This window comes from Cetorhinus maximus, chromosome 19 (assembly GCF_964194155.1).
Source record: "Cetorhinus maximus chromosome 19, sCetMax3.hap1.1, whole genome shotgun sequence".
Lineage (NCBI taxonomy): Eukaryota > Metazoa > Chordata > Chondrichthyes > Lamniformes > Cetorhinidae > Cetorhinus > Cetorhinus maximus.
This window is the reverse complement of record NC_135897.1, coordinates 94,572,677-94,600,309: the sequence shown is the minus strand read 5'-3', so window position 1 is coordinate 94,600,309 and position 27,633 is coordinate 94,572,677. Positions and strand designations below refer to the sequence as shown.

The following is a 27,633-nucleotide window of genomic DNA, read 5'->3' as shown; positions in this document are numbered from 1 at the left end:
AACCCATTTGGTGTATTGTGACAAATTTTGAGCACCACACCTCAGGAAAGACGTCAAGGCCCTAGAGAGGAGATTTGTCAGAATGGACAAGATGTTAGTTAATTGCAGACACTAGAGAAACTGGATTTGGCTCTTTACATTAGAGTTGGTTAAGTGAAATGTAATAGGGGCATTTAAAAGCATGAAGAGATTTTAGAGAGTAAATGCAGAGCAATTATTTTCAGTCGCGCAAGGGCCTGTAAACTGAGGAAACAGATCGAGGTAACTGGCAAAAAATGGAACAGGGAGGAAAAACAATTGATCCAGAATAAACTTCCTGAAAGGGTGATGGAAACAGATTCAATGATAACTTTCAGAAAGTTATTGGATAGAAAATTGAATGAGTGAAATACCGAGATGTATGGTAGAGCAGAAAATTGGGGCTCATTGGAAAATTCCTCACAAGATCTAGTACAGGTGTGATGGACAAAATAGCCTGCTCTGCGCTGTTACATTCTATGACTATCAGTGGTAGAATTCAAATTTTACACACACGCTGACTGAAAGGTAAATAGTGGATGTTTCAGTTTTAGAAGAGGCAGTAGTAGGTTACCATTATTATGTTAACTTAATTGGAGAGGGCAATCCAACATCCCCAAAACAGCAAATCAATATAATTGGATTGGAATGTCTTTATAAGGTCGTTGAAGTCGTGCATATTTCTTGGAAAACCTTATTTTGTATAAAATACGCCAGGAAAAGAAGGAAAAAGAGGAGAGGCAACACAAATTAAATGTTAAATTTTATAGGGAGTGCTGGAAAAGGGAGATTTGAAGGTTTACAGAGAGAAATCTTTAACGCTGACAAGTCAAGTTGATCATCCTGATAAAATGCGCACGAGATGCTTGGCTTTATAAATAGAAGCACAGAGGGCATAAGCAAGGAAACTAAGTAAGCCATTATAAATCACTAGTTAGACATCAACGGGAGTATTGTGGACAATGCCTGGCCTTTGCATGACCTTGGAGATGATGCAGAGGAGATCTACCAAAGTAAACCATACATGAGGGGCTTCAGTTATGTTCAGAGATTGGGGAAGCTGTGTTGTTATTTTGAGAGCAGGGATGGTTTAGGAGAGCTTTAATATAACTATGGAAAATTATGAAGGAGTTTTGATAAAGTAAACAGGAATAAGCTGTTTACACTGACAGAAGGGTCGGTAACCTTAAGACAGAGATTTAAGCTGATTGTCAAGAAGGCCCCGGTAGAGGAATGAATATTTTTACTCAGTTAGTTCTTATAATTTGGAATACATTTTCTAAAAGAGCTTTGGGAGATGATTAAAAACGTTCAAAAATTAATTGAATATAAATTTAAAAGTGAAACAATTGCAGTGCTACGTGGAGAGTACAGGAGAATGGGATGAATTGTGATTTCAGAAACCCGGCCCGTCTCCGATGGGCTGAATGACATCCTCCTGTGCTGTAAGATACTATGAAGGGAAATCAAGGTATTAAAAACGGACATTCTGATGAGAAAGGTTAACATAGTCGTTTGCGGAAAGATAGGAAAACAACTTAGCTTCAGCAGATTGCTTTTCATTTTAATCTAAAAAAAAATCAGTGCTTAGCAGTTTCTGCAGAATTGTATAAAATCGTCACGTGCAGACCTTTTCAATATCAGCCGGAATGTCATGCTTAATTAATATTAATTGGCTGAACTCCCAATATAATTGTACTAGCTCCGGGCATTGGGAAAAGGTCCCCGATGCAATAATTTCCCAGGGTAGTGGGGGCAATCTGGGTAGTCTTCTGGGAGAAAAAGTATTATATATCTGTTTGTTCCAGATCCATCATGCATATATACACAGGCTGCCTGTGGAGTAAGGAGATAGATAATTGTTTTAAGTAATCGCCTCTCAGTACTTGAGCGGGTTTTATGATGCCATTTAATATTGTGGGCGGAATTTGGTTGTTAACTATATTCGAACAAAGGCTTTCTGTAGCTGAAGCGTCCTGTAGACGTCAAGGCAACTTTATCACTCGCGGATTGATGCAGGATGGAGACGTTGTTCTGGGCGGCTTATTCATTGTCCATTTCAGAACAATTCTTGTGAATAATTCATTTCAGACCAAACCCGAAGAGGTGCGATGCCGAGGGTGAGCCCAGTGCCCGCTGCCCAGTGTGAGTGATCACTTTGCGTAAGAAATAAAATAAAACAGCATTTATATGCTGTCCTTTACTCTCACAGGAGGTTTCAGAATGCTTTACAGCCATATTTTAAAGTATAGCCGCTGTTGTAATGTAGGGAACGCAGCATTTGCCCCTTGCGCAGCAAACTGCCACAAACAGCAATGTGAAAATGATTAGATAATCTGTTTTCGTATTTTTTTTAGTTCTTTTACGGGATGTGGGCTTCGCTGGCTAAACCAGTATTTATTGCCCATCCCCAGTTACCCCTGAGAAATTGGCACTGAGCCGTTTACTTAAACAGCTGCAGTCCATGTAGTGTAGGTACACCCACAGTGTTGTTAGGGAGGGAGCTCCAGGGTTTTGATCCAGCGACAGTGAAGGAACGGCGATATATTTCCAAGTCATGATGGTGGCTGGCTTGGAGGGGAACTTGCAGATTCCCATGTCCTTCTAGGTGGTAGGTATCGCGTGTTTAGCAGGTGCTATCTAAGGAGCCTTGTTGAGTTGCTGAAGTGCATCTTGTAGATAGTGCACACTGCTGTCACTGTGCATCGATGGTGAAAGAAGTGTATGTTGAAGGTACTGGATGGGATGCCAATCAAGATGGCTGCTTTGTCCTGGATGGTGTCAAGCTTCTTGAGTGTTGTTGGAGCTGCACTCGTCCATGCAAGTGGAAAGTATTCCGTCACACTCCTGGCTTCTCCCTTGTGGGCAGGCTTTGGGAAGTCAGGAGGTGAGTCATTTGCCACAGAATTCCCAGCCTCTGACCTCCTCTTGTAGTCATAATATTTTTATGGCTGGTCCTGTTCAGTTCCTGGTCATTGGTAACCCCCAGGATGTTGATGGCAGGGGAACCAGCGATGCTAATGCCGTTGAATGTCAAGGGGTGGCAATTAGATTCTCCCTTGTTGGAATGCAACATTGCCTGGTACTTGTGTGGTGTGAATGTTACTTGCCACTTATTAGCTCAAGCCTGAATGTTGTCCAGGCTTTACTGCATATGGGCACGGACTGCTTCCGTATCTGAGCAATCCCGAATGGTGCTGATCATTGTGCAACCATCAACAAACATTCCCACTCCTGACCTGATGGTCGAAGGAAGGTCATTGATAGGTGGGCCTGGGTCACTACCCTGAGGAACTCCTGCAGTGGTGTCCTGGAACCGGGATGATTGACCTCTAACAGCCACAACCACATTCCTTTGCCATGGGTATGACTCCAAGCAGTGGATAGTTTTCCCCCTGGCCCTTATTGAATCCAGTTTTTCTCGGACCCCTGGATACCAGGTTCGGTTAAATGTTGCATTGATGTCAAGGCCAGTCACCCTCGCCTCGCTTTTAGAGTTCAGTCCTTTGTCCATACCTGGGCCAAGGCTGTAATGAGGTCAGAAGCTGAATGGCCTAGGCGGAACACAAACGGAGAGTCAGTGAGCAGGTTATTGCTAAGTGCCCCTTGATAGCACTTTTGACGACACCCTCCATCACTTCATTGATGATAGAAACTAGACCGTTGCTTCGTTTATTGGCCGGGGTGGAGTTGTCCTGGTTTTAGTGATGCAGGTCCAGGCCAAATAATGGCCAGAGCAGCAGGAATAACTCCTCTGCTCTTCTTTGAAATAGTGCCATGGGATATTTTACATCCATCGAAAAGAGTCAATTGATTAATTTCTCATCCGAATGACGGCAGTTTCGAGAGTGAAGACGCCCTTTCCTTCTACACTGGAATGGTCAAGCTATATTTTGTGTTCAAGCCTTTGGAGTAGTGCTTGACTCAACAAGGATATGGAGTAGACCATTTAGGGCTGAGATGAGGAGAAATTTCTTCACCCAGAGAGTGGTGAGCCTGTGGAAATCGTTACCACAGAAAGTAGTTAAGACCAAAACATTATATGTTTTCAAGAAGGTGTTAGATACAGCTCTTGGGGCGAAAGGGATCAAACTATATGGGGAGAAAGCGGGAGCAAGCTGTTGAGTTGGATGATCAGCCATGATCATAATGAATGGCGGAGCAGGCTTGAAGGGCCGAATGGCCTATTCCTGCTCCTATTTTCTATGTGTCTATATTTCTGACAACGTTTTGACTCAGAGGGACGTGTGCTACCCTCTGAGCTAAAGCGCGGCTGACAGTAAGTAATATGCCTGTGTGTGAGGCTGAAGAGTGTGCAACAACTTTAAGTACAAAAAGTAAAAATGCTATGCGGGTTTTCTCGAACGCGCAATGGTGCTGCCTGCAGCCAGTAACGAAGGTGCGTGCAGAAAGTGTTATGGTTTTGTTACTGCCTACTGGGAGTAATAATACCATAACACTAAAAACCTTAACTTTAACATGTGAAAACGAAAATATGATCGTACAGTGACCTTCTGAGTGAACACGTTTAAACATATCAGTCAATTTTTAAATTAGCAGCACAATATTAATATTTTTTTATCTCGTTGACAGTGGCATTGTAATTTTTAAACCAAGTTATGAATCAGAACAAGTGGAAACATATTCATGATATTATTTGATTATGTAAAACCCCACAGTAGGAATAATATTTTAGTGGTAATATAGGTGCACTAGCTCTAACTCTTAACAATGCATAATTAGCAACGTTAACAATACATTAAGTATTCCATTATTTCCATTCCATGTTTCCATCAAATGAAGTTAATTAGGGTAATATTGAACTACAACACAGGCACACGTTTATTTTGTATTAATTTTCAAGATTTTGGCGTGCTGTTGAGGTCAGAATTTATTATCTATCGCTAGTCGCCACCTAAATGTAATGATGGCGTTTGATACCACGGAGGGTCTTGCTAGGCCACTTTGGTGTGGGAATAGAGCTGCTCATGTGCCAACCCAGATTAAGAAATCTGGTTGCATTCATTAACGGATATTAGTGAATTTGCTCGGTTTTTGAGATATTCCAGCAGTTTCATTTATATATTTACTAATAACAGCATTTTCTCTAAACTCAATTCAAATTCAACAAGAGTCATGGCGGATGATGAAATCACATTCACTGGATTACTAGTCCATACCACTAGACTGCTGGTCCTACTACATCACTACAGGGCAAATTTAGGTGGGAGTGTGCAACTGATAAAATCAGATTGAATATCTCTTTCATTTCCAATGAGGCCTGCTGTCCATAATACACAGCCTTTCTCTGATACTCGCTTTACACCCACATCGAATTTTAACCGAGCATTCAGTTTTATATAGCAATTTTGCTTTGTGTAGCAATTGCAAACAGAATCATTAATACTCAAAATGTTTAGCTCAGTCGCTTATGCTTCAAAAATTTCACTTAAACAGGAAATAAAATGGGTGATATCTGATCATTCGTCTTTCAGGTACGGATAATTTATAAAAATATAAGCAATAGGAGCACGAATAGGCCTCTCGAGCCTGTTTTGCAATTCAGTGCGAAAATGGGTGAACTTTCACATCAACTCCCCTTTCCTAGCATGAAGACAATAGAAAGGAGAAATAGGCGGGTTGCTTAATGCACAACCAATCTCATATCGCCCGCTTTACACCTGCGCCGAATAAAATTCCGCCTGTAATGGTTTCAACAATTCTATCGCAAGTGTGCACTGGTGTGATCTCAGCCAGATGCTTCAAGTTACTCCGCTGTTAATGGTATGAAAACTGTCAAATTTGGCACTGGTTCCCTTTGCGAGAACCATTCAATGATTCTTGCCGTAACATAGGGTGGGCGAGGGTATAGAATGACAAGGCTTTAAACCCGCCTGCCCCGTGCTGGAGTATTTTAATGTGTAAATTATTCGATGGCGAAAACTACTTTAGTCAATGAAACTGGTGTCGACGATCTGCACATCAAATAAGAGACTACTGCATAGAAATTTCGCGGGAGCTTTCCTGATCATCTACGCAACTTCGGCTAATACTCCTGGGAAGAAAATATTACCCCCTGCTCTACCTCAGCCCATTTCCTATGAAGGTTATGGCAGAGATTTGGAAGAAGATGAGAATTCCGGGCATGTCCTTTGGAAAGGAGGGGGAAGAAATAATATTCACTGACGCAATATTCGCTATGGTTTTCCTAAATGAAGCGTTTGTTTTCAAATATAATAAGCAGCACTAAACTATTTTGTGCCGCTCTCCAACTGGACTGGGCATTTCCGGTTGTGTTTTTATGTCATCATATTCCAGATGCATAAGTCCCTGATCAATATGAAATTTAAATGCCAGATTTTTGAAAGATGGATTTGAATTAAAGACGGCAATATTGAATAAGCGCTTTGCATTGTAATAATAGGACTTTGTTTGGAGCTTTGCTGGAAACATCGAAATTGAAACGTTTCATGAACAATTAAAAATGTCTCGCCTCCAGCTGTGATATGTGGTTATTTGCAATATATTACAAAGCCCTGTTGTAATTATAACTTGTACCAGTTATGCATGTTTTGAAACAAAGGCAACAAAAGCAAAACCTATAGATACATCAACTTGGAGACAAATATTTCTGTGTTCCAGGTTCAACCTCCGTGCACTGCGTTGGGTCCAAACAATGATCTTCACTATTGAGGAAATAAACAGGGATCCATTTTTCCTTCCGAACACAACGTTAGGTTACAAGATTGTGGACAGTTGTGACGTATCCTCTGAAGCGCTTAAGGGGACTTTCCAGATATTGAATGGCCATGAAAGGATTCTTTCAAATGACACCTGTCATGTTTTTTCTTTTGTGCCTCTTATAATAGGTGACGCGGGATCTTCACGATCTGCCGCGGTTTCAAGAGTTTTGGGGCTTTTTGGAATTCCCTTGGTAAGAGTCGGAGAAGTTTCGGCACAGTGGACCTTTGGCTATTTAACTGTTCGTTGTTCCGTGTACTCTAATCCAATTTCCCGCATTATCCCTGTATCCAGCTGTAGTCTTCCTTTTCAAGCTATTAAGCAATTGATGTATCTTCATCTTTAGTCAGTTGAGGAAGCATGCCTTCCTCTAACAAATCTCAGGCAAAAAAAAAACAATTTCTTAAGCATCACTACATTTTGTCTCGTGTTAATTTTCAGCCTGAGTGATTTTGTTACCATCCGCCAAATAATCGAGTCAATTTTTGGCTATTTATCCTCTGGCCTGAAACACTTTCATAACTACAAATTTTTAACTTTCCCCTTTTCATTGGCAGAATTTACCGCCTGTCATTCCCCCCCACCCCCCCGTTTATTTTAGCGAATCTGCAGCGTTGTTTTGACACACCTCGCATGTTCTCCCTATAATAAAATGCCAAAGTCACATAAAATATAAAACCTGTGGCCTAACCGACACATTGTGCCACCACGATTTTCTGTCAATATTCTCTGGCCTCGTGTACCCATTAATGTTTCACCTGTATCTACGTCCATATCTCTGTGGCCCATCCCTTTTTAGAATATTACCACTTTAACCGACCCATGAGTTTCCACCTCCTCCTCCATTGATCCCGGCCGGGCTCCGGGAATCATTAATATGGGCAGATGAAGACGTTTCCTCAGTGTGCCCGATGAGTGAGTGAATAAGACCCAACTGAGCAGCTGCTTATTCCCTTGGGGGTTCTCAGGATCAGCCACGATAACTGGAAATCACGAATAAACGCGATTTCAGCAGAGAATCCGTCACTTTGCAGTGACCGATCAGATTACATCAGGGCGAATTTCCCAAATTAGTCACCTAAATCCGTCTCTCTGCCGGTGTTATAGACCGCGTTTCTAATATGTGCATTCATGTACTGGTTTCTAATGTTGCAGTCAAGCTGTTGCACATCACTGAATATATTCAAGACAGGAAATGTTCATGATCATTGATGTATACTCTCTTCTATTTCTCCACTCATAATGCTTTAAGGAGATTATAGCAGGTAGTCTATACGTCTGGAAACAAAAGACGCATAAAATACAACATTTGCAAGTTTCTTGAAAGGAATCCTAGGACATTGGCCTTGGTTCATTCATTTATCACACACATCACACTCCTACTTTATTTGAGATCATACCGTAACTTGTTTAAAATTATTGGGGGAATATGTGCACAAATCCTTGAGGGTGGCAGGACAGGTTGAGAAAGCGGGGAAATGAAGCATGCAGGGTCCTGGGTATTGTAAATAGAAGCATAGAGTACAAAAGCCAGGAATTTATGATGAATATTTATAAAACACTGGTTCAACCTTAACTGGAGTACTGCGTCCAGTCCTGGGAATCAGATTTTACGAGTGGAATAGAAGACATAAGAGCGGATTCAGGAAATATTTACCAAAGTTTTTTTTATTCATTCGCGGGATGTGGGCGTTGGCTAAGCCAACATATATTGTCCATATCTAATTATCGTTGAGGAGGTGGTGGTGAGCTGCCTTCTGGAACTGCTGTAGTCCGTGTAGTGCAGGTACACCCACAGTGCTGTTAGGGAGGGAATTCCAGGATTTTGATCGAGCGAGAGTGAAGGAACGGTGATATATTTCCAAGTCAGAATGGTGAGTGACTTGGAGGGGAACTTCCAGATGATGGCGTTCCCATGTATCTGTTGCCCTTGTCCTTTTAGATGGTAGCGGTTGTGGGTTTGGAAGGTGCTTTCTAAGGAGCCTTGGAGAGTTTCTGCAGTGCATCTTGTAGATGGTACACACTGCTGCCACTGTTTGTCGGTGGTAGAGGCAGTGAATGTTTGCAGATGTGGTGCCAATCAAACGGGCTGCTTTGCTCTGGATGGTGTCAAGCTTCTTGAGTATTGTTAGGGCTGCACGCTTCCAGACAAGCAGAGAGTATGCCATCACACTCTTGACTTCTGCCTTGTGGATGGTAGGCAGGATTTGGGGAGTCAGGAGGTGAGTTATTCGCAGCAGGATTCCTAGCCTCTTACCCACTCTTGTAACCACAGTATTTATATGGCTTGTCCAGTTCACTTCCTGGTCAACGGTTACCCCCGGGATGTTGATAGTGGGGGATTCAGCGACGGTAATGCCACTGACTGTCAAGGGGCGAAGGTTAGATTCTCTTTTGTTGGAGATGGTCATTGTCGGACACTTGGATGGTGCGAATGTTACTTGCCATTTGTCAGCCTAAGCCTGGATATTGTCCAGGCCTTGCTGCATTTGCACATGGACTGCTACAGTATCTGAGGATTCACGAATGATACTGAACATTGTGCAATCACCAGCGAATGTTTCCACTTCTGACCTTATAACGGAAGGAAGGTCATTGAAGAAGCAGCTGAAGACGGTTGGATCCAGGACACCACCTTGAGGAATGCCCGTGGTGATGTCCTGGAGCTGAGATGACTGACCTCCAACAACCACAACCACCTTCCATTCTGATAGGTATGACTCCAACCAGCGGAGAGTTTCCCCCCTGATTCCCATTGACTCAAGTTTTTCTAGGGTTCCATGATGCCACACTCGGTCAAATGCTGCCTTTATGTCAAGGGCAGTCACCCTCACCTCGCCTCCGGATTTCAGCTTTTTTGTCCGTGTTTGAACCAAGGCTGTAATGAGGCCAAAAGCTGAGTGGCCCCGGTGGAACCCAAGTTATTGCCAGGCAAATGCCTCTTGATAGCACTGTCGATGACCCCTTCCATTACTTTGCAGATGATTGAGAGTAGACTGAGGGGGTGGTAATTAGCCAGGGTAGATTTTTCCAGCTTTTTGTGTACAGGACATGGCTGGGCAAATTTCCACATTGTAAGGCAGTTGTCAGTTTTGTAGCTGTAATGGAACAGCTTGGCTTTCCGTGTGGCAAGTTCTGGAACACAGGTCTTCAGTACTATTGCCTGGATATTGCCAGGGCCCATAGCCTTTGCAGGATCCAGTGCCTTCAGCCATTTCTTGATATCAAGTGGAGTGAATGGAATTGGTAGAAGGTTGTCTTCTGTGATGCTGGGTCCCTCCCGAGGAGGCTGAGATGTATCATCCACTCAGCACTTCTAGCTGAAGATTTTTGCTAATGCTTCATCTTTATCTTTTGCAATGATGTGCTGGGCTGCTCCATCATTGAGGATGGGGATACTTGTGGAGCCCCGTCCTCCAGTGAGTTGTTTAATTGTCCACCGCCATTCACGGTTGGATGTGGCAGGGCTGCAGAGCTTAGATCTGATCCGCTGGTTGTGGAACCGATTCCCTCTGCTGCTTAGGCTGTTTGACGCGCAAGTTGTCTTTTGTTGAAGCTTCACAAGGTTAACATCTCATTTTTATCGATGTCTGGTGCTGCTCCTGGTATGCCCGCCTGCATTCTTCATTGGTCTAGGGTTGATCTCCTGGCTTGGTGGTAATGGTAGAGTGGGGGATGTGTCAGGCCACGAGGTTCTAGATTATGATCGAGTGCAATTATGCCGCTGCTAATGGCCCACAGCGCCTCATGGATACCCCAGTTTTGAGTTGCTATGTGTGTTCAAAATCTATCCCATTTAGCACAGTGGTAGTGCCACAAAACACGATTTAGGGCATCCTCAATGTGGAGACAGGACTTCGTCTCCACAAGTACTGTGCGTTGGTCACTCCTACCGATACTGTCATGAACAGATGCGATGGTTCCAAGGATAAGAGACTTCAGTTACCCGGATAAGTTAGAGAAGCTGGGCCTCTTCTCTTTAGAGAAGAGAGGGTTGAGGAGAAGTTTGATAGGGTGGAAGTTTTTGAAATCATGGGTGGTGTTAGTGTGGGGGGTGGGGGGGAGGGGCGGGGTGGGGTGGGGTGGGGCGGGTGCGGCGACAGGGGGCGGGGTGCTGGTATGGGCAGAGTAGATAGGGAAAAATTCTTCCCATTGGCGGAAGGCCCGAGAACCACAGGACACCGATTTAAGGTGAAGGGCAAAAGAACGAGAGGTGACATGAGCAAAGAAAATACTTTTTTATACAGATCGCATGGTTAGGACTTGGAATGCACTGCCTGAGAGTGTGCTGGGCGAATACTTAGATCTGTTGTCCAAAGGGAATTGGACAATAACCTGGAGAGAGGAAAACATACAGAGCTACGGGCAAAATATGGGAGTGGGATTAGCTGAGTCGAAACAGAGACAATGGGCCGAATAGCCCCCTTCTCTGCTGTAACTATTCTACGATTCTATGATTTTGTGATTTCCACAATCCATTTACTAAGATAATGTCGAGTAAATTTCAGACAAACTGTTCATCTTTGGTTGGCTACTCATGGGCCTCTTCTTTAAAAATGCCTTCCCTTAGTGACTTGGAACTGAATATAATCACATGTTTCCCTGCTTCATTAACACAGTTTATTGACATCTGCTTACATTGCAGGTCAGTTACTTTGCTTCCTGCGTCTGTCTGAGCGACAAGCATGAATTTCCAACGTTTTTGAGAACAGTGCCCAGTGACGCCGTTCAAATCAAAGCATTGCTCAGACTTATACACTATTTCAAATGGAGCTGGGTTGGGGCTGTTGCGGTTGATGGCCGGTTTGGTATTCAATCGTTCGCTGAGGGAGTTTGGAACTCTAATGTGTGCATCGCCTATATGGAATTTATCCCTTCCGGCCGTGCCAGTGACAGAATGTCTCAGATTGTAGATACGATCAAAAGGTCATCGGCAAAAGTGATCATTTTATTTTGTGGAGAGAGCGACACGTTCGCTTTGATTGAAGAACTCAGTCGGCGAAACATTACCGACCTCCAGTTGATAGCGAGCGAAGCCTGGATTACATCGTCTCTAATTTGGACAGAGGAAAGCCAGGAAATCTTGACTGGAACAACTGGTTTTGGAATCAGGAAGGCGGAAATTCCAGGGCTCAGAGAGTTTTTGGTCAAGCTTCATCCTTCCACATCACCAGGCAATCCGTTTGTAAAGGAATTCTGGCAACAAGTTTTTGACTGCAAGGTAAAGTCACGTGACCAAACATCAGGGCGAAAGAAATGGCTGCTTTCTAACAAACCATGCACAGGATCAGAGAGCCTGAACTCAAGTAAGAACATATACACCGATGTGTCACAGCTAAGAGTTTCATACAACGTTTATAAAGCGGTATACGCAGTAGCACACGCCCTCCATAACTTACAAACCTGTGAAAATGGAACAGGCCCGTTTATCAACAAAACATGTGGTCAAAAATCAAACATCGTACCATGGCAGGTGAGAGGCTTTTTGTAGTTTCTTTATCGCTAAGAATAAAATCGAATTCAACAAAAACGTATTATTTACAACAAATTATAAACACATCTGCCAGAGGTCTTAGTTGTGTAGTAGAAATTCAAGTCACCATTTGTGTTTCATTCCACCGGTGTCTACCTGGAACGGTTGCTATATATTTCCAGTGGTACGAAGTTCAGCACGTTCACTTATGCCGCTCTTTTAGAATTTCTACCTTCCATGCCCACTCATTTCACTATTGAAAATAATTGTAAAATTCACAAAGGCTTTATGTTTTGTCTTTATTAAGCTTTTGCACTATCTGAAAGAAGTTAAATTTACGAATAAATTTGACGAAGAAATAAGCTTTGATAGTAACGGAGATCCGATAGCATCATATGATCTGATAAACTGGCAGAGGCGCGCTGATGGCACGGTTGATTTTGTGAAGGTTGGCTTATATGATGCAGCGCTACCGGAAGGACAAAGTCTCGTGTTGGATGAAAGCGCCATCTTCTGGCATGGAGGTCAAAACTCGGTAAGTCCCTTTTGAAGCTGCGCGCTTGGCCTTCCGCCACTTTCTTAGTCTCTGTAGACTATGTTTGATCTTATTTCCGAAATAAATCAGAAGGCAGAATTTTTATTGCATCTCCATTAAAAACTGAGGGATTTGATGTTGGAGAATAGGACAATTCCCACTTGAGGCACGAGAATCAGCAAGAAGAACCGACGAGCATCAGATTGTTCTTCCGGTGGAGAGTGTGACTTTCAATATGTGCCAGTATTGCACCTCGGCTCCAACCTTAGAAAAACAAAGCACTTTGCATCAAAGTGCCATTTGTACGGACGATGGAGTGGAAAAATCTCTGGCGCCGGCGATTTGCAAGGTGGAAAACTTGTTCAGGAGCCAGAGCTCATTACGTTCATTACACCTGCCATAATGATAGAAATATCACCTTGTAAAATAACGGTAGATTACCGCTGTTTGCTTGAGTTTTATTCGTTTTCCCTACATTATTAAATCGTGTCCGTAATGTTGAATGCTTGATAGCTACTTGGCTAAAGGAGATGAAAACGTTATTGCCGATATCCAGTGCTAACGTTAAAAAAATGCTACCTTATCTACATTCCTTAGATTTGACTCAATTACTCATGTCACCCTGGTTCTTTAAATCACTTTAAATCGGTGTCCACTGGTTCTTGATCTTTCCGCCAATTTATCCATATCTGCTCTGCCCAAGCGTTTCATATCGAGTTTCTTCGCGGCTTCGTCTTCTTCAAAAAAGAAGAGTCTCAGCTTCGCCAATCCATCTACTTTACTATAGTCACTCATACCCCAAATCATTCCTGTAAATCTTTTCTGCACCTTCCCTAATGCCGCCCGTCCTTCCGAAATTTTGGTGCCCAGAATTGGACATAATACTCCAGCTGAGGCAGAAACAGTGGCTTTTAAAGGTTCACTTCCTTGTTTTCGTACTATATGCATTTATTTATAAAACGTAGGATCACGCATACTTTATTAACCACTTTCTCAACATGCACTACTACATTCAACGATTTGTGCACATATACAAGCATGTCCCTCTGCTTCTTCACCTCCTGTAGAACTTCAGTGTTTATTTTAAAATGCCTTTCCTCGTACATCCCACCAAAACATATCACTTCAAATTTCGCGTCCATCTACCCCACCGACCTGTCTATGCCCCCTTGATGTCTATGATTGTCCTCCTCACCGTTCAGAATACTGTTATGTTTTTCGTCAGCTGAAAATTTTGACACATTGTCCTGCACACTCAAGTCTAGTTCATAAAGAGAAATGAGGAAAGCAGCGGTCATAGTACCGACCACCCTCCATCCTCCCCCCACCCTCCACATCCACCAACCCTCCCCACCCGGGAGAACCCCATTCCGCCCACCAACCGAAAAGTAACTTCTCACAGCTAACCTCTGCTTCCTGTCACTCAGCCTATTTCATATCCACGCTGTCATTGCCCCTGAATTTCCATGGGTGTGATGAGAGATGTAAATTTTTATAATTTTGTGATTTTGTTTTCATGAGTTGAAAGCTGTGAGTGTGTGTGTGTGTGTGTGTGTTTGTGTGTGTCCAGGGTTAATTAAACAGGGGGAAGGTTACTAGTCTGTGAGATCTAAGAGATGAAAGGTTAACTGTGCTGGATTTGTATATTTATAATGGGAGGTTATGGTGGGATTGAGTTACAGTAAAAAGGTTGGATCTGAAATTGCATTTTGAGGTAAGTTGGGAAATTGATTTTTCAGCCGTTGAATTTCAAGAAGGAGTTCAGGGGTGACAGGGAACATTTGCATTTTACAGGAGTTCCACGAGTAAAGAGAGGAAGCTAAATTACATTTTATTGACCGGAAAGTAGAGGCAAAATAGAAAACACTTAACATTTGTATATTTGGAAAAGTTGAGCTTCAAAGAGTTGTTTGAGGGCAAAGGAGCTTGAGGTGAAAGTGTTGGGGGGGTGGCTGGGGGGGAGATATTTAAGGATAAAGACATTTAAACGTTGAGAGTTGCTGTGGCGGGGGGAAGGGTGGTGGGCGGAGGGGGGTGGGGGGTGGGGTGGAGGTGGGGTGCACTGAAGGACAGCTTCTTAGTGTCAGAGCTGCTGAGAAGCTGTGAATGTTTTGAATTGGAGCAGCAACCTTCTGTTAAACCAGGAGAGTCCACGTTTTAGGAAACAGTTTGTTTCTCAACCTGCTTTTGGAATTCCACATCAGAGTGGAAGTGTCTGAGAAGTCGTGAGGTGTACCTTTATTAAGGTGGCGACAATTCCGTGACTTGGGCAATATTTACTAGATTTTGTGGCTAAAAATCTATAAGGGGTTCTTGCCAGGAAGGCAGTTAATTGTGTATTTTTGACCAAGCATGTTTCTTTGGGGGTTGTTCTGTAACATTGTTTTAATTGTGTAACTTTTATCCTGTGCGCTCATGCTTTTTTCCTTTCTAATACATCTTTTAATTTTTAAAGTTCTAAAGGTCTTACTGGAGTTCTATGCCTTTGAGGCCCCTTCTCCTCGTTTTCACAATAAAAGTAAGTTTATGATCAGTGAGACAGGTTTCACTTTGGGGTCTGGCTTGCTCAGCAATAACATCAACTGTGGTCGTAAAATGGGCTCCAATTTTGCTGACAAACTTGCCATGGGTTCATAGAATTATAGCAGGGTTGCAGCAAAGAAGGAGGCCATTCGGTTCGTCGTGTCCTGACTGGCTCTCTGTAATGGCAATTCAGCTAATGCCATTTATGTGGTATTCTATTGGATGTCCATGTACATCTTGTTGACCGCATTATTCTCATTAACCCTCTCTGCCATCTCATCAAAAAACTCAAATTAGTTAAACACGATTAGCACTTAAGAAATCCTGATGGTTTTCTTAATTAATCCACATTTATCCTAGTGACCTTTAATTTTGTCCCAGAATATCGTTTCTGGAAACTGGTTAGTCCGAGGTTAAACTGACCGGCCTGCAGATGCTAGGCTCATCCTTACAAACCTTTTGGAACAGGTTGGAACATGTGCAAAAAAGAAAAGCAGAAAGTGCTGGAATATTTGCAATTCTCCAGTCATCCTCTACCACCCCTGTATCTAAGTAGTATTGAAAAATTATTGGCAGAGCCTCAAAAAGTACCACCCTTACTTCCTTCAGTATTCTTGACTGCATCTAGTTCCACCTGGTGATTGATAAACTGTAAGTACAGCCAGCCTTTCTAATGCATTCACCTCCTAGCCCTGAAAAGTGAAAAAAAAAGTATTCTATAAAAGGATACAGGAGGAAGGGAAACTACTCTAAACTGTAGACAAATAATGTCGAAGAGTACTTGCTTAATACCACGTGACAAAATCATTTTGAAAACTGCGATAAATACTGCCCAGGTTAAGTGGGTGGAATAAAACAGCCTCAAACGCAGTTTCCCTTTCTCCGCAGGCACCATTGTCAGTTTGCAGTGACAGCTGTTCAAGAGGGACAAGAAAAGCAGCTCTGAAGGGCCAGTCTCTTGTTTGCTTCGATTGTTTACCATGTGCTGATGGGGAAATTAGTAACGAAACAGGTATCCAATTATGACACAGCATTAATTACGTTACATGAAAGATGAGAATCGTAACATGAACCATGCTGCTTTCTCCTTTCATGGTTATGTGTGCATGTTAGCCCGTCTGCTGCTGTGCTCGCTAAAATCAGTTACATTAGCGTACACCAGAATTACACACCTGGAAGCAGAGCAGGTTTTAAAATTGAGCGTTTTGTCTTATCGCCCTGTGTCTGCTATAATCGTTTTGATAGCCATTCTAAGTATTCACCGCGTTTTGGTGCTTAGAGGGCCCGCCAGAAATAGGCGGACGTTACATTAATCTATTTAAAACAGGATTCTGGGATGTCCCTGGGTCTTTGATTGCACTATTACTGGGGCCTAAACACTCAATCTGCTGCGACATTTTCCCAAGCTGATGCTAGTCTGCATATACATGCGGCTTTCCAAAGTTGGGCGTGTAATATTTTTGGCGTCAGAAGAAGAGTAGTCTTACTTGGCGCCCGGCAAGGAATGTCATAGCCTCTCCTGCTGCCTTCCCATTTCCTTGCTGTGAAACTCTCAGGAAACTCCCTCACCTGCTTGGCAGCCGCCCAAACTCCCTTCCCTGCCTAGATGCCAGATGACACCGTCCATCAGATTTACGCGCACAGATAACAGGCATCTGCTAGAGGAAGCACAGGAATTAACGTCCACCAGGCACATAATATGGACCAGTAAAAGCGACCCCGAGGATTGATTTTCAACATGCCATTTTTGTATAAACTGGCACTGGGGATCCATTACAGAAACATCCAATTGCGCTTCACATTGATTTTAATGGAAATTTAATGAAATTCGTAGCTTCCATAAATGGGTAGACAACCTATTGCGGAAACACTCCGGCAGCAAGTTGAAATTTTGTCAAGTAAAAATGCCATTTTGTCGGTACAACATGGGTGGTAATAAATTGGGCGGTCGTTATGCAACCTCTCCAATGTTTCTTTTGCAAGACAGTTGAAAGGAAATTTGAGCACCGTGTGTAAATTACGGTAAATCCAACACCATAAGCCATTGTTAAAATCAAAACACTGAGGATGCTGGAAATGTGAAACAAAAACAGAAAATTCTGGAAAAAACTCAGCAGGTGGAGCAGCATCTGTGGGGAGAGAAACAAAGTGATCGTTTCGAGTCCGTATGGCCCTTTTTCATAAGTTTTTAACCGTCCTTAATTTAAAACACAGCGATGTAGATCATTCAAAAGAGGAGAAATATGTTTGAGTATTTATTTTTCTTTATGTCCCTCTACAGATTCTGTTCAATGCGTGAGCTGCTCATTAGATCACTGGTCAAATGATGAAAAAAATGAATGTATACCACGAGAAATTGAATATCTCTCATTTCAGGACGAAATAGGAATAACACTCACGGCGGTTTCACTGTTTGGAGCTTGTGTCACAGGAGCAGTTGCAGCTGTTTTCTTATATTTAATTAAAACTCCCATTGTAAGGGCCAACAATTCGGAATTAAGTTTCCTCCTGTTAATCTCATTGATATTGTGTTTTCTGTGCTCCATTGCATTCATTGGACAGCCAACGCCATGGTCATGTATGGTGCGTCACACTGTGTTTGGAGTTAGCTTTGTTCTGTGCATTTCCTGTATCCTTAGTAAAACTCTGGTAGTCCTGATGGCCTTTAAAGCAACCCTACCGGCCAGTAACGTCATGAAATGGTTCGGACCCAAACAACAAAGATCAATTGTCTTTCTCTGTACATTGATCCAAGTTCTAATATGTGTTATCTGGTTGGTGACCTCTCCTCCACTCCCAACTAAAAACACCAAGTATCAAAGTGCAAAGATTATCCTTGATTGTGATGTGGGTTCCACAGCTGCTTTCTGCTGTATGTTCGGTTACATCGGGCTGTTAGCTTGTGTGTGTTTAATTTTAGCTTTCTTGGCCCGGGCATTACCGGACAAGTTCAATGAAGCTAAATTTATAACATTCAGCATGATCATCTTTTTTGCAGTGTGGGTAACTTTTATCCCCGCTTATGTGAGCACACCCGGAAAATAGACGGTTGCTGTGGAAATATTTGCAATTTTAGCATCGAGATTTGGGTTGTTGACCTGTATCTTTGCTCCAAAATGTTACATTATACTGTTAAAACCAGAAGAGAACACCAAAAAGCACCTGATCCCCAAACCAGATAGAAATGGAACCAGTTAAGTCAAAATATACATGTCGCCAAAAGCATTCTACCCATCTGACGGAAACGGAGTGAAAGTGTGGGAGCATTTCCCACTAATGCTGATTTTAAGCTTTACGGTGCTGCAGGCTGTGGAGACTCTTACGTGAAAAGCTGTGGCTTTAAAGATTTTCGCAAGCCTTGTCCCTATCATGTCACTGTTACCCTAATCTTATTTTAACCCACAATTTGTTGACGAAACTGCTGCGTCTTCCTGACAGGCAAAACCAGTCGGAAGCTGTTGGGAATGCTTAAAAACCATCTAGCCGTCATACTGTTCTCCAGAGAGCCAGCAGAGCTAGAATTCTTCTCTTAGCGCCTCAGAGGAAGTTTCAACATCAGCGCCCCGGAAAAGCTCCTTCCTTTGCAGAAGACCATTAGCAACTTTCCTAATTTCCAAGAAGCCATTCATTTATTGCTATTTTGAATTTGTTCAACACCCTAATTCCCTTTATTGCCCGCACACCAGCTGCGATTTTTAGCAGGAAGCATCTGGTGGCATTTAAATGAGGCACGGCGGGTAAAATCAATAGCCATCCTACTTAATCGGCGGGAAATTAACTTGCCCACACCTTTCCCGCCGGAAAGTCATTGCGAATTATTATCTCTGGAAATTTAAAATACTTGGCCATCAAACACTTATTTCTCCGATGACCCCGAAAGCGTTCTTGACAAAGAGGCAGGTTCTGGGAGGGTTGGCGATGTTCTCCATTGTCCCCCCCAATTTCAGATCTTCAATTGAATTTAACTCTGCTTTATCTAAGTGCAGTTCTAAGCTGCTGTTATGTCCTATTTATTAATTTAAGGCGGTAATTTCTCAACGTAAAGTAAGAAGGCGGGGATAAGCACGATGGTGGTTCATAACATTCAACTCCACATACAATGTCTCACACTTCTCTATATCCCACGCTCTGCTGAAAGCGAACCCGTAGTTCCAGACCCTATTCCCATTCTTTCCTTCTCAAGGCATCATAGTTATCGAACTAGGTATCTCACTGGATTTTCTTTCGCCATGGAATCCACGGGCCCATTTGTCCTAATTATTGTTTTGCATTACTGTTGCCAGTGGTACTTACTTCATTTTACTCTGGAAAAATAATACATTATTTCAGCTGAAATAGGAAAACATTTCTACTTTCCAATTATTACGTTTGGTCTGATTTAACACAGGAGACTTCGATAAAAATCTTGGCAACGAATAAATGAAATATGATAGAGGTACAATATTTGGGTAGAACATTGAGTGAGGACTTGCATCCATGTACCAAATTGTATGTACGTAGAAAGCATCTGTACATTAAGAATTTTCGTTTAAATAAATCTTACTAATAAGTAACGTGATGTTGAAAGTCTTCTTATGGTAAATACCATTTAACTGTTTGTAACTAAAGCAGAATTCTGAATTTCAGATTTCATCGTCGCATATTCGGCCTGCATTTTAAACTTGCAGCCCAGCCATAGAAACTGTGGTCGATCAGTCGCCTGTTACAGTAAAATCCCGATTTTCAGTTCCATTCATTTAAATTGGATGAAAATTGGGCTTCATCATCGCTGTCGACGTCTATCCGTCGATTCGTGCATAGCGTCTACTCAGGGTCGCGAGTTTCTGCCATGGACCTTCATGTGATTGAACAGGGAGCTTCTCGACCCGCTAATCTTTGGGCACATGGGGCAGGATGTCCCAACGAGGTAGTAGAATCCGGAGTGGAGCATCTGCTTCCGTTTCTTCCCTTCGCTGCTGCCAGAGCGCCTTATCATTAAGAAGTTGTGACACGAAACGTGAGGCAGCTTGATGGAACCGTTGTCGCCATTCTGAACAATTGATAGCACGCTCCTCTCAGTCATTTTTGTCAGTGCTTCAAGGAGAGCTTCAGAGTGTCTTTGAAGCGTTTTTTTCACCCACACCTGAAACTTTGGCCATTTCGAGAGTTGTGAATACAAGACCTGGCGGGGGAATTTTTGGCCTTTTGAGCACAGCGTCCAGCGCACGGAAGTTGATTTTGCAGGAGTATTGTCTGAATGAGTGCGGAACTGGCTTTAAGAAGGAGACTAGCATTTGTTCTCTGGTCCTCCCATTGAATCCAGAGGATGTGGTGGAGGCATTGCTGATAGAATTTCGCTAGCACTCTTTTGTGTCGCTGATGCACAATCCAGGTCTCACTGCATAATAGGAGTGTGGTTACCGCAATTGCTCTGTACACTTTAGTTGACTTGTATTGGTCTTCGTCGTGAAACTCTCACTGCCCTCGTTTTCGGAAGGCGCAGCTGGCACAGCTGACCTGGAGTTGGATCTAGTCAATGGTGGCCTTTTGAGAGAGGTAGCTGCCAACTGATGGGAAGTGCTAAACATATTCCAGAGTCTCTCCTCCAACCTATATGGGAGGGGGAACATTTGGCTGGCCAGTCCTGGGTTGATGTATAAGTTTTGTTTTGGCAACATTCAAGGACAGACGAAGCTTCTTGTATGTAGAAATTGAAGAGGTCGAAAGTGACTTGCAAATCTTGTGCAGAGTGGGCAACGACACTGCAGTAATCTGCAAACTGTAGATCATGTATGTATGTGGCCACACTTTAGTTTTGGCATGGAGGTGACTGAAGTTAAAGAGTTTTCCATATAGACCATATTAATACTGACACCAGAGGGCAGTTGGTCTTTGATGAGGTGAACAGTCGCTGTCATGTCTGTTCTACCAATTGGAATGTAAACGAATAGAAGTTACACTATAAACCTAGTTATACTCCATCTGGATTATCATTTTCAATTCAGGTCACCATGTGGGGAATTCTCTCAGGCAAGTGCGGTGGTGCGTTTGGCAGAGTGAAGGGAGTTAAATCACCTACAATTAATGTAGAGTCATAGAATCATAAAATTGTTCCAGCACAGGAGGAGGCTTTAGGCATGCGGTGTCTGTGCCGGCTCTTTGCAAGAGCAATCCATTTGTGCTACCTCGCCGCTTTTTACCCGTAGCCATGCAAATGTTTCCACTTCAGATTGTGACCGAATTTTCGTTTGAAAGCCACGATTGAAGCTGACTGAAACACACTCTGAGGTGTTTCATTCCAGATCCTAACAACTTAGTGTGTAAACGTTTTTCTTCATGTTGCCCTTGTTTCCTTTGCCTGTTACATCAAATCTATCCTTCTGATTCTCGATCCTTCTATCAATGGGAACAGTTCCTCATTATCCACTCTGTCCAGGCCTCGCATGACTTTGAACATCTCTATCATATCGTATTTCAGTTTTGCCTGTTCTAAGAAGAATAGACCCAGCTTCTTTAATTTATCCATGCAACGGAAGTTCCTCATCACCGGACACCGTTCTCTTGAATCTTTTCTACACCCTCTCTAATGCTTTCATATCCTTCCCTAAGTGTGGTGCCCAGAATTGGACGCAATACCCCAGTTAAGGCCGAACCAGTATTTGATACTGGTTTGTTATAACGTCATTACTTTTGCACACTATGCCCCTAATTATGAAGCCAAAGACGCTCAATGTTTTATTCACCATTCTCTCAAGGTGCCCTGCCAGCGTAAGCGAGTTGTGCTTTCACGACTCTCTGCTTTTACAACCTTATAAACTGTTACCCTTTATTATATATTGTCTACCCCCATTCTTACTGACAAAATGAATCACTTCACACATCTCCGCATTAAATTTCATCTGCCATTTTTTCTCCCATTCCAGTTTATCTATGTTCTTTTGAGCTTTAACACTTGTGTTCCCCAGAGTTCAAACCCACGATAAACCTTTCTCCAGCCCGAAAACAACCATACTCCACTACACTCTATTTCCTGTCATTCAGCCAATTTCGTTTCGATGTTGCTACCGCCCCTTTGATATCCACGAAACCAACTTTGCCCACAAGTCTGTTGTGTGCTGCTTTGTCAAGTGTTCTTGGGAAGACCATGGACGCCACATCAACCACATTACTCTCACCTACCCTCTCTATTATCTCATTAAATCTTTGGGCCGGGATTCCAACAAAATCTCGTCCTCACCCGGCTTCCACACAGACAGGTTCCAAAGTGTTCCCCGTCCTCTATCCAGTAGTGAGTACTCCAAACCTAGGACCAACACCATCTTGAAGGACAAGGGCAGCATTCGCATGTGAACAGCACCAACTGGAAGTTCCCTTCCAAACCACTCACCATCCTGACTTGGATCTATAATGCCGCTCCTTTACTGTCCCTGGGTTAAAGTTCTGCAACTCCCTCCCTAACAGCACTGTGGGTGTATCTATGTCACATGGATTGCAGCGGTACAAGAACGAAACTCACCATCACATTCTCAAGGGCAATTAGGGATGGGCCATAAATGCTGGTCTAGCCAGCGAATCTCACATCCTTGAATGAATAATATTATATATATTACGATAAGCAAAGGGCCAATTAAGTAGGCCTTTAACCCTCTAAGTGCCAGTAGGCTGATACCATGTTATCCCGAAATCTCCTCAGGTTGGACGAGACGATTGAACAGTTGGGAAAAATTGTTAAATTAAATTAATATGCTTTCAGCAGTGTATACAGGCTGAAATCTGCAAGTTTGCAATCAACCACTGGGAAAAAAAAACTAGCGTTGAGCTAATTCAGCCGGAATTCAATAATTTCAGAGGAAATTGCAACTTATCTTTGAAGTGCTTTTAGGTCTAATGATCTGAATCTCAATTTCTTGTCTGTCTGACCTTCCGAAAACGTTCGGGCTATCTATACCACAGTAGCTCGGACCTCTGAGGAGGAAGGACAGAATGATCCAGCCAAAGAAAAAAACTACATCATCGGTGCAAGAGCGGCAACAGGCGCAGCAAATCAGGCAGTAACTGACGCATGCATCTCGGATAGACAGAATGGGTGGACGTGGCTGCATCTCGAAGGGGTCCACACCCCCAGTATAGGGTCTACAGGGTGAGCTTAGTCAACATGGCAGGACAAAGTGCCACATCCAGCTTAGGCTCTCGTGGCTGATTGTGGCGGAAATCTGCAGGCTTCTGGCTGCAGGCCTCCATCCAACGGGAAGAGGCAGCCATGTATTGTCAGTGTCTCTGGCAGTCACGACATCTCTGGATTTTCTGTCTCCTTCCAGGGATCTGCTGGTTAGGTCTGTAGGATTCCACAATCTGCTTCCCACATTGTATCACCTAGTTCTCCATTACTGTACCTTGTTTGCCAAGGTCTCAAACTATATCCACTTTGCCACAGATGAGGCCATTGAAACCCAGAGGGCTCTCGGTTTCAGGTCAGTGGGCAGGGCGCACATAGTTCCAGGGGACATTTTGTTGCATGTGGCAATCCGGGTGCCATCAGGTCAAGCAGGTATCTTAATCAATCAGAAGGGCTGTCACTTGCTTAATGCGCCTCTAATCTGTGCCCGCAGCAAATCCATCATGCATGTCTGCGCCAGGTATCTAGGGAGCTGCCATATCGCCTTTATCGTTCGGCAATCTCATGTATTGCTGCTGCTCTCTCCAACAAAGAGCCCCAACAGCAGCTGAGTGAGGAACCATACCAGAGAGGCACAGAAAAGTTATAATTGAAACCATGTTATTACGAGGACACCAGTATAACAAACCATTGGCTTTCTCAACATGGGGTTCAATGCCTTGGCAGATTTGGAGGAGCCATTTACTGTGCCTCAGCTACGGTCTCCAAGATTGTTGCAGTCTTCACAACATGGCAATGCAGAGAACTGTGGATGGTGAAAGAAGAAGGCGGACAGCCCTACACGTCCTTGGTGGAGATTTGGGGAAGGAGGAGGAGCCTTATGTCTTTTGGAGCCTGCAACAGCATATCTGGCCTTCTTCCATCATGACAGGGTTTCGTGCCTTGAATTGCTGCATTCACTGCTGCCAATTTGACCCTTGCCGGTTGCCTTTGAAGAAAGACCTTCAATGAATGTTTAGACACGTCATGCCTTCTGCCCTCCCTGATTGGCCAGTCAACCCAAAGGCAGGATGCTAATGCTTTGGTTCTGTTTAAGAGCTTCGGCACAGCCCACACAAAAGCACGATGGCCTCCCGACCCGCTACTCAACTCATTTTGACACTGACTGGGTCAATGTAATTCTCTCCCAACCTCAGGAAGTATATATTGGTCTAGGATTGTAGTTCAGATTCACCCAAATGATCCCCGGGTTAAAGGGCTTAAGTTATGACGACAGTTTGTGCAGAGTAGGCCTGTATTCCGTTGAATGTAAAATATTAAGGGATGATCGAATTGATTTTTTTTCAAAATAATTAACGTAGTCGATATTGTACGTTGAGCGAGACTGTTTCCTTTGGTGGAGGAATCCAGGAGAGGAGGGAATAAACTTAAAATGATGTCTCAGCCAATTAGGAGTGTTCTTCACGTGAAGGGCGCAAGAAATAGAGAGTTCTCTTCGCCAATGGGCCGTTGAGGGTGGGTTAATTGAAAATAGGTTCAAACTGAGATTGTTAGATTTTGGTTAGTGAAGACTACTAAATGGATATTGAATGAGTACAGATATGCAGCGATCCAATTGAATAGTGGAACAGGCTCAAGAAACTCCATATCCTCTTCTGGTTTTTATGTTCTACGAGGTGGCTGAACAGCCAGTGGAGGTCAGATCTACTTGCCGTCCACTACCATTTTAAGCCAAGTGCAAAATACTGCAGATGCTTGAAATTTCAGCGAGAAACAGAAAATGCTAGGCATACTCAGCAAAAATGTTTCAGTTCGATAACCTCTCCTATGAACTGGGAGCACTTAGAGGTACAAATGTTTTTAAGGCAGGTAAAGCCGCGAGGGAAGGAAAGAACAAAAGGGATGATCTGCGATTAAATCACAAAAAGAATAATGCTGTCATGCATCAAACGAGGGGCAAGGGGTTAAGTAGAGACAAGATGTATGTGGCCGCAGGAGATGTAAATGGAAAAGCAGAATCATAGTCAACAACTGCAGTCCAAAAATAACACGATTATCTTCCCCAAATTGTTTCCCACTGAAAGATGCTCTACTTGCTAGATTTCATTCCGGAGAACTAGATCCAGCACTGATCCTTCCCTCGTTGGGCTGGAAATATACCGATAAAAGAGAATGCTTTTGTGTACATTACTTCTTCTACCCATGTTTTGGTCTTTGCCTGACCACATTTCCCCATATCAAATGAAAAATGTTTCTCTCCTTGCTGAACTCGAAATTCACATTTTGAAATGAATTCACTTTTGATTTGTGCGCAAGCTCCATAGTAAAATCCTGTACAGCAAAGGCCCACGAAAAACAAAAGGATGGATAAAGTGCTGATTTGTTTCATTAGCGTTCTTTCAGGGAGGACAGGACAGAATCCCATACAATAAACTCATTGGATCCTCAGCTTCCACTTGAACTAGCATTTCATTAACATCTCTTGCAAAAACGTGATAGATTATGCGCCGTAGACTGAGAGTTTAAGTCGTTTCGGCACTGTAAAAATCATAAACGTTTCTCAGAAATTATCAGTATAGCGGAGGCAGATTCGTGAAGATTCAGGCTGAGGTACGAAGGGTGCTGGGGTATACATGAATACATGGATGTTGTGCCCGTTTAAAACTTACCAAACATGGTTTAGGTTTGTGGTCCTACACTCTAGATTGCCGATTTGGGTCGATGTAAAGAGTAATGAGCTGAACGGAAATCATTGAACAATAAATATTTGTTTTGAATGAGATTATATAATTAATGGGGCAAAGAACCAAACTGCAAACAAATGCCCATGCATCAAAATCAAGCACCTGAAAATATAGCTGATAAAAATGCTGTCCACAAATATTTATTTTTATTTTACTTCATAACGGAAATCTCATCCCACTCTTGGATGAGATATGATGAAAAATTCAAAGGCCGCCTGGCTGATTCGCCCGTCCGCCAACCGTAAGGTTGGACGGGCCACGAAAAATCGGAGACAGTTGCGCCATTTGGGCCCAATTACCCTCTTAATCGCCGGCAGGTGCGTTTCCGACTTTTGCGCATGCCTGTCGAATGAAGTATGGCGCTAGTGCGTGATGCGGTCAGGACACTCGCCTGACATCATCTCACGAGATTTTACACCCGATTGGGTCGGGCACGCACCGCCCACAGGACTTAAAATTCTGCCCCAGTTTGCGATCCTGAGGTCCACCCATCAATGGTGGGCCGCGTTTCCCACCGCTGCACGTTGGGAACCTAATTTTAATACTTTATCATCTCATTGCAAGTCCTGCTTAGTGGAATCATCCTCCCATGCTGGATCATCTGGGCGTGTACATGTGATTACACACCAACATATTTCACAACTGTACACAAGCAATGTGCACCTGGCGAGCTGCACTTTGCTCGGGACTTCAAGGTTTGTTTGCCTACCGTGCTTTGGGCAGCACTCGCTGCAATCAGCACCAGGCTTCACAGGCAGCACCACATCACTTTTAGGGGGCCTCACCGGCAGGTCTCTGCCTACCAGGCCAGCCATAAGGCAGGGTGGCTTTTCAATGACTGCAAGGCTACGACTTGCTTAGGGGAGGGGGGACAATGGCATAGTTGTATTGTTGCTAGACTAATAATCCAGAAACCCAATGCTCTGAGCACCCATGTTCAGAGATTAATTAGTAAAATTAAAAGGCTGGAATTAATTAGTAAAATAAAAGGTTGGAATTAAAAATCTAATGATGACCATAAAACCATTTTCAATTATGATAAAAATCCATCTAGTTCACTAGTGTCTCTTTAGGGAGGGCAAATCTGCCATCCTTACCTGTTCTGGCCAACATGTGACTCCAGACCCAAAGCAATGTAGTCGACTCTTAGGGGAGAATTTTCCCCATACTGAGCAGGCCTGGACCCAATCGGGTCCATGTAGCCATGTTAGTCGGGTGGGTAAACTAAAGCCCGCCTAGTGTAATGCACGATTTCTGAGGGTGGCAGACAGCCGCAGGAGTGTACAGACCACTGGGTCCATTGGCGACCCGGCGGCCTGTTTAAATGATGTGCTGGCAGCCTTAGCAAGGCTGCTCACAATGCCAAGTAGAAGAGCTCACCAGAGGGCTTCTGGTGAGCTGGCCAGTCTGGAGGGTAGGCCAGCAGACCAAACCAGGCCAGAGGGTAGGGCAGTGGGGCAGTGTGCACCTCGTGTTTCGGATGAGTGCCTAGCTGCACTCCTGG

General features: G+C 43.4%; 1 protein-coding gene across 1 annotated transcript; it reads left to right on the top strand.

Annotated features, from left to right (window-relative positions):
• The first annotated feature begins 1,920 nt into the window (after nucleotides 1–1,920).
• Nucleotides 1,921–18,488, top strand: LOC144694121 (extracellular calcium-sensing receptor-like). Its single transcript, XM_078564478.1, is given in 6 exon segments — nucleotides 1,921–2,138; nucleotides 6,580–6,952; nucleotides 11,405–12,232; nucleotides 12,540–12,767; nucleotides 16,179–16,302; nucleotides 17,572–18,488. Coding segments are annotated over 6 exon segments (2,688 nt in total).
• The last annotated feature ends 9,145 nt before the right edge of the window (nucleotides 18,489–27,633 follow it).